The 17,144-nt window shown below is 45.6% G+C and overlaps 1 protein-coding gene across 4 annotated transcripts in view; it reads right to left on the minus strand.

Annotated features, from left to right (window-relative positions):
• Nucleotides 1–17,144, minus strand: part of SMC3 (structural maintenance of chromosomes 3) — a 463,962-nt gene that overhangs the window by 235,138 nt on the left and 211,680 nt on the right. For all 4 annotated transcript variants that reach the window (XM_075676310.1, XM_075676309.1, XM_075676311.1 and 1 more), the window contains exon 16: nucleotides 5,561–5,702. In XM_075676310.1, coding sequence (XP_075532425.1) covers nucleotides 5,561–5,702 — 142 coding nt within the window. The remainder of the gene's footprint in view (nucleotides 1–5,560; nucleotides 5,703–17,144) is intronic.

The raw sequence follows: 17,144 nt of genomic DNA on the forward strand, positions 1-17,144 counted from the left end.
CAGGCCCAAACACATGCCAGCGCTTCACGCTCTCCAACTCCGTATTTCTTCTCTGCAGGTGAAAGTGTGCGTGAAGCAAATGCAACAGTTCGCAGCATGTGGCCATCAACCTGCTGGAGAACAGCACCCAGTCCGCAGTCGGACGCGTCAGTGGACACTACAACCGGAAGGGACGCATCAAACATGTGCAGGACTTTGCTGGAAGAGAGCAGAAACTTCACCTGGGCGAAACTGGCGTCTACAGCATCATTCCATATGAATGGCTGGTTCTTCCGGAGAAGAGCTCGCATTGGTTCTACCACATCAGCAAGCCTGGGAACGAACTTGGCATAATACTCGATCAGTACGAGGAAAGAGCGCAGACTAGTACTATCAGTGGGCGCCGGAGTATTCATAATGGAAACAATTTTCTCTGGCAAAGGAGAGATGCCTTGCGGTGTGATCCTGTGTCCCAAGAAGGAAAGTTCCTGTACGCCAAATACGCACTTGTCATTCAACTTGAGCCCTGCTTCCTTAATGCCCCGCAGTACAGCGGTCAGGTTGGCCAAGTGTTCCTGTTTGCTCTTCCCGAAAACAATGATGTCATCGATATAGAACAAAACACCAGAACATCCTTGAAGGATTTTCGACATCATTTGTTGAAATGCAGCGGGGGCGGATGCCAACCCGAAGCAAACGCGCTTGAAGCGGAAGAGGCCATCGTGAGTTATGAAAGCGGTCAAGTCACGGCTTTCAGGATCGAGCAAAACCTGGTAATAGGCCGACGCGAGATCTAGCTTCGAAAAATGTGTTGCCCCATAAAGACTGTGGAGGAGTTCTTCGGTGTGTGGAAGAGGGAAGCTATCCGTCACGACAGCTTTATTAGGCTCCCGTAGGTCCACACAAACACGAATGCCTCCATCCTTCTTTTGAACAACAACAATCGGAGACACCCATTCTGAAGCGTTAATGCGCTCTATCACGTCCAACTGCTCTAGCCGACGAAGTTCCTCAGATACCCGAGCCCGGAGTGAAAGAGGAAGGCGGCGAAGTTTTGCTACAACGGGCGGAATCGAGAGCCTTACTTTGACACAATGTACAAACGCATCTGCTAGGCCGAGGGCGGAGTCGAAAAGATATGCAAATTCATTGCGCAACTGTGCTGGAAGACTTGCAGATGAAACTGGTTCCTGAACTGGAACTTGTACGTTGGTAGCACTGCTAGTTGACGTAGTAGTCTCAAGGCAGCGGAGGGACGAGCCATCAATCTGGAAGTCAAGAGCCATAATGGCGTCGATACCCAGAAGCGATGTACCTTGCGAGACAACGTAGAACAGAATGGACGCCTCGCGTTCCTTGCATGCGACTTTCGAAAGAAAGCATCCTCGCACTGGAATAGGCTTTTTTGAATAATCTAACAGCTGCACACGGGGCGCGGACAGCAGCACCTGTTCGGCAAAATGTTTATCAAAAAGATCCCCCGCTAGAATGGAGACTGAAGATCCCGAGTCGATAAGGAATGTTAAAGTCGTGTGACGAACTGCTACCTCGACTAGAATTCCGGCGCGGCCGGACGCGGTCACACATAGAATGCTCACAGCTTCATTGTCAGTTTCACTGTTGGGCAAGGTTTCATTGTCGGGCAATGTCTGTTCGCTAAGCTCACGAACCGCAACGGCCCGTCGCTTCTTGTTGCATACCGCGCTGAAGTGACCAATGAGACCACAATGATAGCAACGTTGACCTTGGGCTGGTCAGCGGGGTGATGCGGCACGGTGCTGGCGCGAACCACAACGATAGCAGTGAGAGGACGAGTTGTATGGTCGCAGATACGAGGCAGGTTGGCGGCTGTCGTGCTGCAGGCTCGCCTCGGTACGAGGTTCACGCAGGCGCGCGTTGTTACGCGGAGGGTGGCGCGTTCCAATGCTTCTATGGTCGTATAGCGCCAAGCGAGAGTGCCCCGATATGCGCTGCACATTGCCGGAAGCAAATTCTCGAATATCCTCATTGGCCTGTTCGACTTGTGAAGCTAATGCCACTGCTCGGGGGAACGAGAGGGTCGAGCCCTCAAGAAGAAGGCGTTCGCGAAGATGCTGGGACGCGACCCCTTCCACGAACTGGTCACGAAGCGAGTCTTCCAGAGACACATAAGAACATGCTACCACGAGAGCACGTAGTGCAGCTACGTTCTCCTGTACAGACTCCCCCGGTTGTTGCATACGACGGCGAAACCGGTGCCTTTCCGCGACGACATTGCTTGTGCTTGTGAAATGTTGGTTTAAGGTTTCGATAGCTTCGTCATAAACGGAAGGCTGAGTGGCGTCCCCGCTCTCCTTACTACGTTTACCGCCGGCAGCTGACTCACCGCTCTGGGCGGCATCCGACATAAGCAGTAGGCAGGAGAAGATACGTTGACCCTCAACGCCGAGGCTGTGTATCAGCAGGGCCTTGCGACGTTCGGGCTTGAAGTCGGATGCTCCTGATGCCAGCAGAAAGTTCTCGAACATCCGGTACCATTGCGGCCAGGGAACAGGAGGGCGGCCGGGTACAGGCAAGAATGGGGGCGGCGGAGCGAGCCCGATACAGCTCATGGCGTAGTAAAGTTGCGGGCGCGGTTACGCCCCTCGAAAAGATCCCGTCTTCGTCGCCATTGTTGTATTTCGGCGGTAGCCGCAGTTGAACCACGAATACAGTCACGGCCGCAACGGAACTAGCCCTCTTTATTCAGAGGCATGTATATATACAGGTGGCAACACTGGCGCCACTGGCGGCGTGTAAGGGCAAACAGAAACTGAAACTGAGATACTACAAAATCCAATCAAACATTTTTCTAATTAAAAATACTACTGGTTTTGCAAAAATGCAATTCTATTCAGCATCCAAAGATACAAAAAAAAAAATGCAAGTTTATTGCAAAACAAATACCATACAGAAAAATTATAGTTTGAGGTCAACAAAATTTTCTACTACAACACTTTTGCTCGGCAATATCATAATCACAGTTATTTACTGCTGTCACGAAGGAAGGATGGCTGCTTGACATGTTTGGAGAGCAGCGGCCATCCTCTCGCATGTCACAATTCCACTGAAAAGAGCTGCTGATAATACACACACTAGCACCTGATTTCGGCAATTATTCCTACGCTAGCCGATGCCAACAGTTGGCACCATGCTTATAGCCCCACATATATAGAACTTCTTCTTGGCCCAAAATGTAATCATGCGCCTACCTTCTACCTGTGCTTGCGGCAAATGAAAATTGCTGCTTATTGAAAAGCTTATCAAAGTCGTTTGACAGTACTGATTTGGAAGGAGTCTCTTCAGGAGATCTCGTTCTTCAGGACAAGTCTGGTTTCTTTGGTGCTGAACTTTTCCTTGCTTCTTCTAAAGGCAGGTTTTAAAAGCAGTTTGCCATTGAACAATCCTGGTGGTACCTGAACTACCATATAACGAAGGTCTGAAAAGGTTGTCAAGCTTGCTACTAGGTCATATTTCTAGTTTAGAAACCGTTCACGGCACTTAGCCAGATCAAGTAGCAGACACAGAGGCATGAAGAGGCAGCACAGTGTGGGTGCTCTAGCCGATAGTGTGAAGTAGCGATAAACACCAGCAGGGGCCTCGCGAGGGTGCCTCCTCCTTATTTTTGATATGCTTCACTGCACGCCCAATATGGTGCCCTGCAATACATTCTGTATGCTTCCGCAAGGCGAAGACGACTTAAAAACAGAGATAAGCAATTTTCACAGGTTCAAGTATTTTGAGTAGAAAAAGTGGCTTTCAAATCGAATAGAATCCGTATGAACTCGAATCGAATATTCGAAGTTTCAAATACTCGTGCACCATGACTATTATGTTATATAATAATGCCCAGACGCAATGCCACAAGGTCCGCCTTTTCTTTTAGAATGACGCCGTCGACGTTGATCACAGAGCTCCGTGCTTGATGCGGTCTCTTGACGAGATCTTTTTCTAACTTCTCATGCTGTCCTTCTTTTGCCGCTTTTCACTTGAGCCTGAACTTGTTGGCATTCTGCAATATCACCGCTTTGTTTGCCAGTATCATCTTAAGGGGGGACACGGGTATCTTAAGGTCCAAGGCAACGCTGGCTTTGGTGGCTCCATGCCGCTTTTCCGCTTCTTCGATAATATTCAGCTTATCGCCGAGCAACAGAACTGTCCACTTTCGGGACATCATGCGTCGCGTTGCTCCACACCACTCAAAACCTCCGCTGAACGCTGGTCGCTAGGATTATGACGAAGAACACATGCAATAAACCTAGGCCTCTCCGCGCTACCTTGTTGGCGATCTGCTGCTCGGAAACTGGAAGGAGAGAAACGCTTCCCCAACGCGACGAGAGGCGACACTGCCGAGAAGAGAGCGAGAAAGTGATTGTGGAGAAGAAAAGGCGCTATTTCAGCACAGCGAGCTTCGCGGGCGGCTGCTGGTGGGCAAGAGAGAAACGAACAATGAGACGAGGCAGGGAAGAAAGCTGCGCCGGAGCGAACCGGTCGAGCGGCGTCAAGCGCTCCGCATGTGGAGAGACGGAACGAGGAAAGAGACCCGCGGGACTTTTCATTCACCCGCCGTCGTGTGTCGCACTTCGCGAGGGTCATTGTATAACGCAGGTCAGGCGTAAAATTTCAACGCATAACCAGGGTTTTTAATGCATTGCTTCTATGGGGACTTCGTTGGGACTGCGCTAATCCGTCGTAAAACCCGGGTCGTCGCAAAACCGGGGGACATATAACCGGGGTTCCACTGTATGTATGTGTATATATATTTTATGTTGTTTTCCCTCTGTTTTGTCAATATAACACCTTGTAGCAGACAATAAAATTTCAGTTGGCAGAAGCACTCGTCCTCGTTTTTTCCCGAGTCCCCTGTCCTGCTTCGCGCTGCACCACACAGCCTCACGAAAATACAGCAGACCTTTGGGTAGTTGCAGAAGAAAGTCACCTGTTTTTGTGTCAATCAGCTAGTTCAGACTTCCAATTATTAAGATGTTTTGGCAGTCCTCATCGAGTCCGTCGGTGACCACACCAACCCAGAGATGCTGCAGCTCTTCGCCGAGCGGGAACTGAGAACCGGAATAGCTCAAACAAAATGAACGCTGTGGCTGGTGATTCACGTTGCATGTTTGTGTAGCCAAGAGTTACCACTTTCTGTAGCTATTGCTGCAGCTGAAGACTACACAGTGGTTTCACCATGACCTCGTATAAGTTAACATCATTTAACTATTTCACAGAACAAGCTAAAACATCTGCAAATCATTCCACACCACGTCTTGGCAATGCGTTCAAGAAGCAGTGCTCCAGCTTGCACAATTCAGAGAGGAGGAAAGGCTTGCAGCGCGCTGGTTGCCAGATGTCTCCTCCTTCCCCGATGAGGTCTATATTGAGCATTTGTGAGAAGTTAGCAGCTACTGCCCCCAAAAAGGCTCTTTAAAGTTTATGCATCTAGTGGACATATTTTCATGACTAGTCTTATCTAGAAACTCATCTTGAAATTTTTTCTGGTTTACAACTTGAAGTTAACAGGGCTTTAGTGTATTTTGCGGCCAATAAATGCTGAAACACTCACATTGCTATTCGGGTAGTCAACATCCTTGTACATCAGCCGGTTCAGAGGCATGAAGGTGACTTCGCCTGGCAGCTGCTGACGATTCATCTCCTGCAGTATCTTTGTGCCGATGCGATCACTCTCCACTATGTGGTAAAACAACCTGCATGTAATTGTTATAGTCAACTGTTCAACGGAAACCCACCTGGCAAGAAAGGAACTTAATTCAAATAGGCCTACACTAAATACCCAAATAAAAGCAGTTTCGACTTGTGCACGGGAGCCTTGTTTACAATGACATCAAATGACAAAGTATGCTCATTTAAGTATGTGTTATACCATGCTGCAGGCATCGCGCATATGCGGAGGTGAGACTACCAATATTCCTGTTAAGCGTGTGCATAGTAATGCGAATCATTAAAGGTTCCAACTGCAAGTATGGGATCAGTTTTCTTTTGGTGGCGATGATGCACGCGTCACTAAACATTCGTGATATTGTCCAGAGGGGATCACGCTGCTTTTCGAATCGTCCAAGCATGGAACACACCTTGAAATGCAGGGGCGAGAAACAGGAAGCGTTATCTGCAAAACAGCAAAATCAGGCTCAGACAACAGTCTTGTGGTGTCTACCACCGCTATTGTGTATAAGCACATTCCCTAGAGTTACAAATAAAAAATAAAAAAACATTAAAGAACCTTGGATAACCATGATATAATAAACAGAATTAAAGCGCGTAATGAATTATTTGATCAGTTCATACAAACTAAACATTTCTCTCTGCTATGAGAGTACAAATTGTTTGAAATAGGTTAGGCACCGATATTAGGAAATCTCACATTCAGTGCTATACTGATAAGTTTTCAAGATCCACTATGACTCACAGAAGACTTGGCACAATGTGAAGGATCTGCCAGCATTAATTTTCCTCATTCCGTATTTATTTATCCTACCGTAAAACATTTAAAATGATAAATGCTCTAGAGAAAAATTCTTCTACAGGATTCGATGGCATTAAAGCAGCTCTAATACATGCCGTTTCTGACTTAACATGGGAAGTTATTAGCAATATTACTAACTTTATATTGTCAACAAGAATACTTCCAGTTAAAATGAAAAAAGCAAGGGTTACTCCTCTGCAGAAAAGAGGAGCAGCTAATGATTAACAATCACAAGCCATATCAATTCTTCCCCCCCCCCCCCCTATCTTTTTCAAAAGTAATAGAGAAGGTTATTTTTTTCAAGGATAATAAGCCATCTTCATAAGACTCCCTTTCCTTTCTTTTTAAGTAATAGAGAAGGTCATTTTTTTTAAAGGATAATAGGCCATCTTCATAAGTATAATTTAAAATTGCCTAATCAATACAGGTTTAAAAAAGATAAATGTACAGAAACTCCTTTTTGAAACATTCATGATAAACTCGTAACAAAGCTAGAAAATCAAATGTTAACTATAGGTACCTTCCTATACCTCTGGAAAGCATTCCGACTCCATTAAACACAATATAAGCATTGAAAAACTTCCCCATTATGGAATTTTAGGAATCTGTCTTGACCTAATGCACAGTTACTTATTTAAGCAGTCTCAATATGTTGCAATTAAGTGTTCCACAAGGTACACCATCAGGGCAGAGATTTCTCCATGACATAGACGATATTGTTTTAATCCTACAGACTCTCGACATTGTTTTTAGATGGACGATACATCTGTGTTGTTCTAACAACCTACATGCTCTCAAGCTTCTAGCTAACGATTGGCTGGACAATGTAGGTGAATGGTTAGGTGCTAATCAACTATCATTACATGTTATCTTAACCCAGTTTTACTCTCCAGAGTCTTACACTTTCAATCGCAGCAACCAGAAAATGTTTCAGAATACACGTTTATAGGCACACAGTTTCATGAGAACCTTCGTTGGACATACCATGTTAATTCTTTAAAATAGAACATTGCTCGAACTACTGGAATGCTAAACAGACACCGTATGTTGTTGCCACTAAACCTAAAACAACCGTTAAATTTCTGCACTGTTCATTGGCATTTAAACTATTATTTGTCAGTATGGGGTTTTGCTTTCCAAGACCAATAAAAATATCCTTTACTGATTGCAAAAGAAGACAATTTGTTTAATTGACAACTTATCTATGTACGATCACACATCAGCTTACATTAGGCTGGACAACATCTTATGCATGCAATTCATGTATAAATAAAGGCTATCTGAAATGCTAGTTCTATCCTATAAATTTGCCGTTGAATTATTTCTATTATTACACAGTAGCACTGAAAGAACTTAAGGCACATTAACTTAAGAACAATAAGAACTACAACTAACTATGGAATGCAATTGATGAGCTGGCAAACCCCACACTTACTAAATCTTATCCCTCTATTAACCGCCAAAATGGAACAATCATCTTCTCTTTGTTTTTAGGAAGCGCTCGAGATACTTCTTTCCATGAGATCCTTCTTTTGTTTTTTGCTTTTCTCTTGCCCTTTTGTGCCGGTACAGTTGTGCATAATAGAAGATGACATTTGCGTAGTATAAATATAAACAAATACATTACACAAGCCTCACAATGCTTGCATGTATTGTTAATAACATCCTTTGTGGTACCTATATTATACCTTGTCTTTTTTGTTACAAACTGAAACTTTGTATTTTTTTTTTTTTCAGACAATAGTTTCCACAACTTTTTTTTTATACCCCTGTGAAACTCATTGGGCTTCTTCAATTCTCCACTTCTGGCTACCCACGGGCTGCTGCCAGAGCCAGCCAGAGCGTCTTCGTTTTTCTCGGATTGCTCCGCCCACGGCGCTACACATTTCCGCCGGGCGTTCGTTTTGCTCGTGCTGGATGGTTCTGGCTACTCGCGGGCTGCCAGAACCTGCCAGGACGATTTTGGTCTGGCTGCTCTCTGGAAGTTCTCTGGCTAGCAGACAACTCAAAGAGACGATGGGCGCTCGCTGCCATCTTTGTGGGAACTTCAGGGATTGCAACGCGGGCGCTTGAGGACTTCAATTTACCTCACTTAGCCAACTGTCTACAGTCATTTTCAGATTTCCTTACTTCTAGCGTTATCTTTTTAGGTGCTAACGCTCCGTTCCACATTGCGAAGCGGTGTGATACGAGCAGTGGTGAACCGTTTGAAGCTTTTGTGTGTGTATGTGTGTATGGTCCCTGAAGGCTTCTTCACAGCGGTGATCAGCGCGCCGCGCTCTCAAGCGTGCATGTTATCTGCGTCATGTTCCACGCAAGTTGTAGACGCTCGTTCACACATTGCGGTATATTTTGGGTCCGTCTTTCTCTGGTGGCGTTCCTTTTCACATATCTCATGTATGTATATATCTCCTTTTCCTGCAGCTAGCGAAGCCCGTGTTCGCTCTGTCTCTCCGTCGTATGCTTAGGTGGCAGCTCGAAGCCGTTATGTGTTCGAACTGCAGGCCGTTGATCTAAGAATGCACTGATTGCACTCGGTACATTACACACATACATGGGCTTATTGCTCTCATATCGTGACCAATGTTGTTTTTCGTGTGAAACGTTTCTCTGGTCACAGGCGGCGTACATTGTCATGCGCCAGCCGCGTGCCCAGCTCCTTGGGGTCAAAATGAGAAGCACCATCAGCTATGACAAACTTTCTGAAATCAAAGCCCAAGCAGGTCGGCACGAAATTTTATGCGTATGAGACGTACCCGGTATATCCTGCCTTTTTATGTCTCGTGATGACACAATGCCAACGCATCAATGGCGCCGGTGGGCGACGTGATCGCTGCGAGCAGGGATCCTCGAGCTGTCGCTTTCGAGTATACAATCACTTACGCGCGATTTTGCGTCTTGTCATCCGCCGCGTCGGAGGCCATCTGTTGCGCTCCGCAAGGTGAGGTTGGCCCATTGCGTGTACTGCGCCGAGTCGCGTGAAAGTGATCGTATCCCTGAATGCAACTAAATATTTTCAAGCTGGCAACGCATAAATGGGCCGACAATGCCGAGCGCACGCCGAGCGCACGCGAACCACGCCGGGCGCTGCCATGCTGGTAGCATGTTTACATTTGGCCAGCTGTCCCGGCGTTCGATTTTGCAAACTTCAGGCAGGTTCAGGTTGTCTTGGGATCCCAGCCCACGTGACTTCCTATAAGAACCGGAACTAGCTGGCTGCCATCTGGCTGCGAGCGGGCTGCCAGAACTCTAAAAATCGAAGAGGCCCATTGTTTGACAGACTTTTTGTAAGACCTTCCCGTAAATGCATATCTCAAATTACGAAACCAATATAATCTTCTGTATGCTGTAATCTGTTTTCTACAACACTGTTATTGCAGAAGTTCGTGGTATTTTTCCTCCACCTGTGTAAAAATGGCATGTGGTGCTAGGGGCCTAGACAGGTGACTCATGCGGCCACATTTCACCTCAGCACCATGACAATCATGCATACATGTATTGTCAAATAAACACATTCTCACTGTCAACCCAGTTAATCACGAGCCCAGTAGATGTAGCATCCTCTAAAAGACGTCACTTTCTTGTTCTTCACATCACTAGAATGTTCCTGATGCATTCTACTGAAATTCCTAGTTTCACCTATGTATAAGTGTTAGCAGTTTGTACAAGGAAATTTTGTACACAAACCCCAGAAAATAGTTTCTGCCCAAGTTATCTTTCACACTCGCAAGGCTGCTTCTGAGCCGATACGTGTGCTATGTGTGCATCGTAGCTGCGCAGAACCTGAGCAAGATCTTCACTGAAGCTCGCAGCATAAGGTGCCACCTGCTTCAACAAAGTAGGAAGGGAGCTCGATTGTGCTGGGTGCATCAGTTGTTGTTTTACCGAGTCCAAAAAGTCAAATGGTATCTGCACGCATCCCATCTAACGGCTTCCACATGCCCCTGTACATCTTCTTGCTTGAAGCAAGCACGCTCACACAAATGCCAACTTGTCTAAATGTTTATGGTCACAGATTTAGTGTTTAGAAAGTGGCCGGTATGCGTACTTTTTCTATGAACATTAAACTTCAAGAGGTTACTGTCTCGTTTCAGAAGAACATCAAGGAACAGAGCGCAACCATTAGATTCCTCTTCCACTGTAAACAGTACCACTCTTTTAATAGAAGGCTTCAATACCATTCTAGTGAAGGTAAGAACAAGAGTGTTGTCTAATACTCTCACAGAGCATGCTGTGTGTATTAGGCACGTGATAAACTGAAATGACACTTGCATCATTGCCACCGAAAGAAAACTGATCCCATACTTGCACTTGGTATCGTTAATAAATCACACTAATACACACATACTTAACAGGAATACTGGCAGCTCGTGATAACAAGTACTTGTTAAATGAGTGTTCTTTGCCATTTGAAGTCGTGAACAAGGCTCCCGTGCGGAAGTCAAAACATATTTTGTTTGAGTATACTTTACCTTGGTCGGTTCCGTGTGTTTCATTTGATAAGACTTATGCTCTCCAATTAAAAATACATAAAGTATAATATCAATCACGTTTCGGAGCCCATCAGGTTCTCTGTTCACAATGCTGATGTAAAGCTATGGCAGTGGCTTATGTATGAAGTAGAGAGTGTGTAAATGTCCAGCAGATTGCCTTGTCTTCCATTTATTGTGCGTGGTACGGTTAGTATATGCAGTGGCTTAATACTAGACGGACAATACTAGGCTTGCAATTACAGCTGCTGAGTTGTAGTCGATGCGATGTTCCGGCTTTTCCTGGTGCTCGAGGATGGGACACTTGAGATACTGTGTCCTCTTGCAACATCATTTTGGTGTTGCCTCATACATCATTTAAAATTCCCAGATTTGCCAATTTAGGCTGTATCGCAGTCTTCACATGGAATCTTGTTTCCCAGGGGTTGTCTACATGCCACTGCCATAGTTTTTCACCAGCACTGCAAACAAGGGACCTGTATAGACTCCAAAACGTCAATATTATATTTTCTTTACTCTTATTTGGCAAGTGAAGGTTCATTTCTATTATGCACATAAATGTGATAAAAAAAGTCACAATTTCACATGATACGTAAGAGCACTGATATCAATAGCAAAATGCTAGACAATTACACAAAGTAAGGTTCATAATTTTATGCGCCAAGTAAACAGCAGTAAAGATTTGCTAACTAAATACTGCTGAAACTCGTTCATATGCTTTGGAAAAAACCGTGACAAAAACGTACCATCCGGCAAAACATACGATCCAAAGTAACAAACAATTTCACTCAACTATTGTTAGCGTCCACGTAATGCAAAGCATTGCAAGGATCGTTGCGGCACAATACGCCGACTTGCGTTGTACTGGTGGTACTCCTGCGGCACGAGACGCGTTTTATTGTTTTTCTGTTGCGTGGCGTTGTAAGAGGGCGACAGGAAACCGAAACGAAATCGGGCTGGTGGGTGACGCCAGATGCTGCCGAAGTGAAATGTGATGGCCACATGGCGCCGTCTGCAGTAGGGAACGGCGGCGCATTTGCATTATCGCCACCTACTAGAAGAGTGCAGTGCGCTACCAATGGCACTAAGTGCCACGCGCTGTAAAACAGATAGGTGAAGATACTTATTGCAGTAGGTTTGGCAGCTGTAGCTGTGAATGTGGCGTGCAACAGCCCGGGCCATTATTTGCTGGTACCAGAATAAAAACTGTGTTCGCCGTCGTTTTCACGCGAGACGGGCGGCTATATAGTGTTCTCGATCGCGTGCACCTCGCGCCTTTTCTTGTCACATGGGTTGTAGCGGCCGGAAAACGTATACACTTGCAGTCTGCAGCCCGGAAGGGCAGCGCATTTTGGTTATCGCCTAATAAAAGGATGCCCTACGCTTCCGATGGCACCACGTGCAGTGAAACATATAGGCAAAGATGTTTATCGCAATAGGATTGGCAGTGATACCTGTGAATGCCGCATGCGACGACCCCTTAGAAGGTTCGCTGGTACCGAAATGAGAAACTGAGTGTGCACCGGCGTTTTCACGCGAGATGAGCGGGCAAGTATTGCGGTGAAGCTGCTGCGGAGGGCAGCTATATACTGTTCTCGATCGTGCGCGCATCGCGCATTTTCTTATTTACATGGGATCTAGCAGCGGAAAACGTATCATACGATTGCACTTTGGCGATGCACTGCACGTTGGTGCCAAAATATTGTGTTTTCCGAGAACGTATGAACCAGTAAAAGATGAGCTTAACTCTATTGGGTCAATTTTTGTGTTCTCAATTGTAAACGTTGGAACCAGGAAAACGTACGTAACGGTAACATATCAACGAGGTTCTACTGTAAATGTGATGTCACGTGCCCCAACACAAACATGAACAGCTTTCACAATATGACTGCGAGCGCTTTCCGACGTGAAGAGCACTGGCTGCAGGAAGCACACGTGCTTGTCCAAGAGAGAATGCTTTGTGCTGCTGCTCACTTCATCATTTTAACTGTGCTGCATCTCTAAAACACAGACCATGTGACCTGCAAAAATAGACATACAGGAAGGTAGAGCACAAGGAGCCATCAGCCTTCCCGGTTTGGTATTGCACTCGCAACGGATCACGTAACCCCTCATTCTTCTTAATAAACGGGAAAATCAGACATCCACCCCTTCATAGCAATTGCTACAAAGGAAACCTATACGGGTTCCTCAAAAGAAAAGCCTCGCAGTTGAAGAAAAATTCGTCCTGGTCCGGGACTCGAACCCGGGACCACCGCCTTTCCGGGGCACCTGCTCTTTCATCTGAGCTAACCAGGTGGCTAGCAGATGGCAGGGCGAAGTCGAATTTATATTATTATATTATATATTATTATATCGAACTTTTGCCTTTGCTTCGAGTTGTTGACAAATTGTCAATGACGTAATAGTTGTGTGGAAACCCGCAAGGAATTTGCAGGTTTCTGCAGAACTCTTACGTTGAACTCTTGCCTTTGCTTCGAGTTGTTGACAAATTCAACTTCGCCCTGCCATCTGCTAGCAGCCTGGTTAGCTCAGATGGTAAAGCGGGAGCCCCGGAAAGGCGATGGTCTCGGGTTCGAGTCCCAGACCAGGACGAATTTTTCTTCAACTGTGAGGCTTTTCTTTTGAGGAACCCGCATGGGTTTCCTTTGTAGCATTTGCTACGAACGGGTGGATGTCTGATTTTCCTATTTATTAATTACTTCTCTCCACCTGGCGGGTTTCTGCAGAACTGTTACGTCAAACTCATTCTTCTCATTACACTTTTAGTCAGCGACAGTGAAAATGTGTCTATAATTAATTTTATTTATTTTTATTCATTTGAATATATTGTTAGTCCCACTTGGGACTGTTACAGAAGTGGGTTTACATATACATGAAAATATAAATTACAATCAATAATAAAATAAAATAGCAATCAGATGCAAGAAGACAAGAAATCAAAGCATACATAGGCGAACATATCGAGTGCAGAACACGAGAGACCAAAGAGAGCCGCCAACTTTGGCAGCAAACCATTCATTCATACATTCATACAAATAGCACACATCTACGAGTTGAGCACGTCAATCAATAACAGACTGAAGATGGTCATAAAGTCTGGCTAGTTCACAGAATGACTGATGCAGCCGTGAGCTCAATTAACTTTTTTAGGGTATCCTGCAAAGTTGTGAATTTACCTAGGGCGTTCCATTACCATATGGCTTGGGGGAATAAAGAGAAGTAACTTATGTTGTTAACACAAGGGTATTCATTTATCGTGAACTCATGCCTGTGATGCATGTCCCTGGAACGGTTAAAACTAATGTAAGTAGCAGAATCCGTGCTGAATGCATTATTTATTGATATACTGTATTTACCCGATTCTAACACGCCCTCAATTGTAATGTGCACCCGTTTGCCATGACCTAAAAAACAAAAAAGTCATTTAAAGTACCGCGCACTTCATTCTTTCATACAGAAATGCAACTTTCTCTTATTTGGAAAAGCAGAGATTTACTACCAGTACACTAAAGTAGCAATAAATAGAAAAAGCCGCAGTTTCGCACAAAAGGCGAAGCATCGATTGCAACAGCAAATTAATAGAAAACTATACGAAAAGTAAGGATAATAGTTGTAATGGTCGTATAAAATTCCAAACATTGGTTTACTAACTAAATTAACAAGCATGGCGTTACGCGGGCACAAGCAAACATGAACACGTCTCAGTCAATGACCGCGGAAACTTTATCAAACTGCTGGAGTGAGGAAGTGCAGTAGCAGGAGCGAGTGCGCCCTCTCGCTTCAACGCGAACTAAGTGACGAGAACACAGCGCAGTGCACTTAGATGCATAGACTGTCTCCATCGCAGATCGCTTTCAAAATAGGGGTCACGCCGTATGCAGCAGATAACGGAGTAGAGTGCCCCTGCTGTTTGCGCCAGTCCCGCTCTTAAAGGGAAGCTGAAACACTTTTCGAAAAAAATGAGTTCTCTGCGGCATTCTACAGTTTTGAGTCCCCTGAACACGAATATCTGGTTCAAAAAGGGTGGAAACAAAGGCAAGCGGCTGTTTTTTCAAGAAAACGTGCACCAGTGCCTCAGGACATCGCAAGAACGCCGCTGTTGCCCTTGATTGGTCGGGGCCGCTGTGACGTCAAGCGCGGCAGTCGCCGGTCGGCGCTGCCGTTTCAGAGCGTAGCACGCTGTTCTGTTCCGTCTTCATAGCTGAGTTGTAAGCATTATGGAACGTTCTCGCTGTCTCGGACAGCTTGTATTTTCGCCGTACATGTTCGAACCGACAGCCGATATGGAAAACGATGGCGGCAATGGCGGTAACGGCAGCAACGACGATATTGAGTGTGCCAACAGCGAGAGCTATTTGTGCACTGTCTCGCGCGTTGGAAATGTTAGCTGGTACGTATGTTTTTTTTTTTTTTCATGTAGCTGCACGTTCCAATGACGGGAGAAAAAATGCGCCAATAGTGTTACTGGGAGCTGGCTGCTGGAAGAATGCCGAAGCACTAAATTCTCATTAGATTGTAAACACGGGTGCAATTCCGCGATGTCAAGCACCGTGCCTCTCTCTGCTTGTCTAAAGACCCGTGGTTTTTTGAGTGTTGATACACGATCGCGAACATAAGTGCCACGTTTCAAACCGCGCACATGCAGTGCTGCAAGGTACAGTCACAGAAGTTGCTTATCATACACATCCAGAGATGGCCAGAGGTATTATATGTGCAATATTCATACTGTGGTTCGACGACTTTGCGATTGTGGCTCGATCAAGAATTGGTATGCGTGCTCCATGCTAGTGTTGACATAAAGATATTAGGCAGTTTTAGCACCGCCGTGTGGTAAACACGATAACTGCAACCGTACGTCGAATGTCACTAGGCAAGCCTATACTCCATTTCATACCTCAGGTGCAACGCTGTGGAAGCTACGCACGAAGTCCGGTCACCAAAATTATTACTGCGCGCGTTTCCGTCTATGCTTTGCAGCGTGCCAGCGGCGTTTGCTCGCGCGAGCATGCACGTGAACCTGCCGCGACGGGCAGCTTCACGAAAGAACATTTTACGAAAATCGCAAATAAAACAAACGTCAGCGGGGGCGGCGGCAGATCTCTCGTAGCGTCGTTCAGTAAAGCGCAGGACGGAAAGAGGCATGCCAGTACATGCCAGTACGCCGGTCCGGCAGCTCGGTCGCCACGAACGTCACTCTCGCCAGTTCTCTTCTCTGGCAACCACCTCACCCGGCGCTCTGGCAAGCGATGGGGGCGTGTCCGCGGGAGTGATTTAGAAAGCGATTTCCACCCCTTATATTAACAAAACGAAGAAAAAAAATTCGCAACCGTAAATTATTAGGTCTGTTCTTCCCAATCCCAGCAATTCATGGAAATTGAAAACCGTTTCAGCTTCCCTTTAAGTTTCGGGAACTCCAAACGCCTGTGATGGGGGCAGCCCGATTTCCGTCCATCTCCGTACACCTGATCACTTTTCTTTTAATTGCAGCATCGCATGTCTTCGGAGTCGGCACTTGTATGCTGATACAGCAAACACAGAAAACAGGAAGACGGACGGTGTACTACTACAGCACATGAAGGGCTACAGCAGCTAGGCTCGAAGCGTGTACGAGGCGACAATTTTGAAATGCCGATGGCAATATGGTAACGAAGATTTAGGGTCATACTTGATTCTAACGCGCACGCAATTTTTGGACCCATTTTATCTGGAAAAAAGTGCGCGTTAGATTTGAGTAAATACGGTAAGAGCTTGACTCTATGAAGTGTTACACGAGACTCGATAACATATCGAGGCATGCATGGGAAAGCAGCCCCGTGGGGAATATTGCAGAGGTACCTGGTGTAGATAAAGCGAACCATTTTTGGTTGCATCGATTCGACATGTACATATCTTTTTGCATATATGGAAACCAGACGATGTTTGCATATTCTAAGATAAAACGGATAAGGACCTTATATGTGAGTAACTTGGTATCTGAAGTTGCAAAACCCAAGGTGCACTTAAGAAACCATAAGCTGTTCATTGCTTTTTTGGCTGTGTTTTGGACTCAAGCTGAGGTCATCAGAAATAATGACACCAAGGTATTTCTTCTCAATTACTGTTGTAATAATGCCATTGCCAAAGCCATAAGGGAAGATAAGTTTTGATTTCTTATTTGTGACTGACATTGCTAC

Source organism: Dermacentor variabilis, unplaced genomic scaffold, assembly GCF_050947875.1.
Source record: "Dermacentor variabilis isolate Ectoservices unplaced genomic scaffold, ASM5094787v1 scaffold_12, whole genome shotgun sequence".
NCBI classification, from domain to species: Eukaryota; Metazoa; Arthropoda; class Arachnida; order Ixodida; family Ixodidae; genus Dermacentor; species Dermacentor variabilis.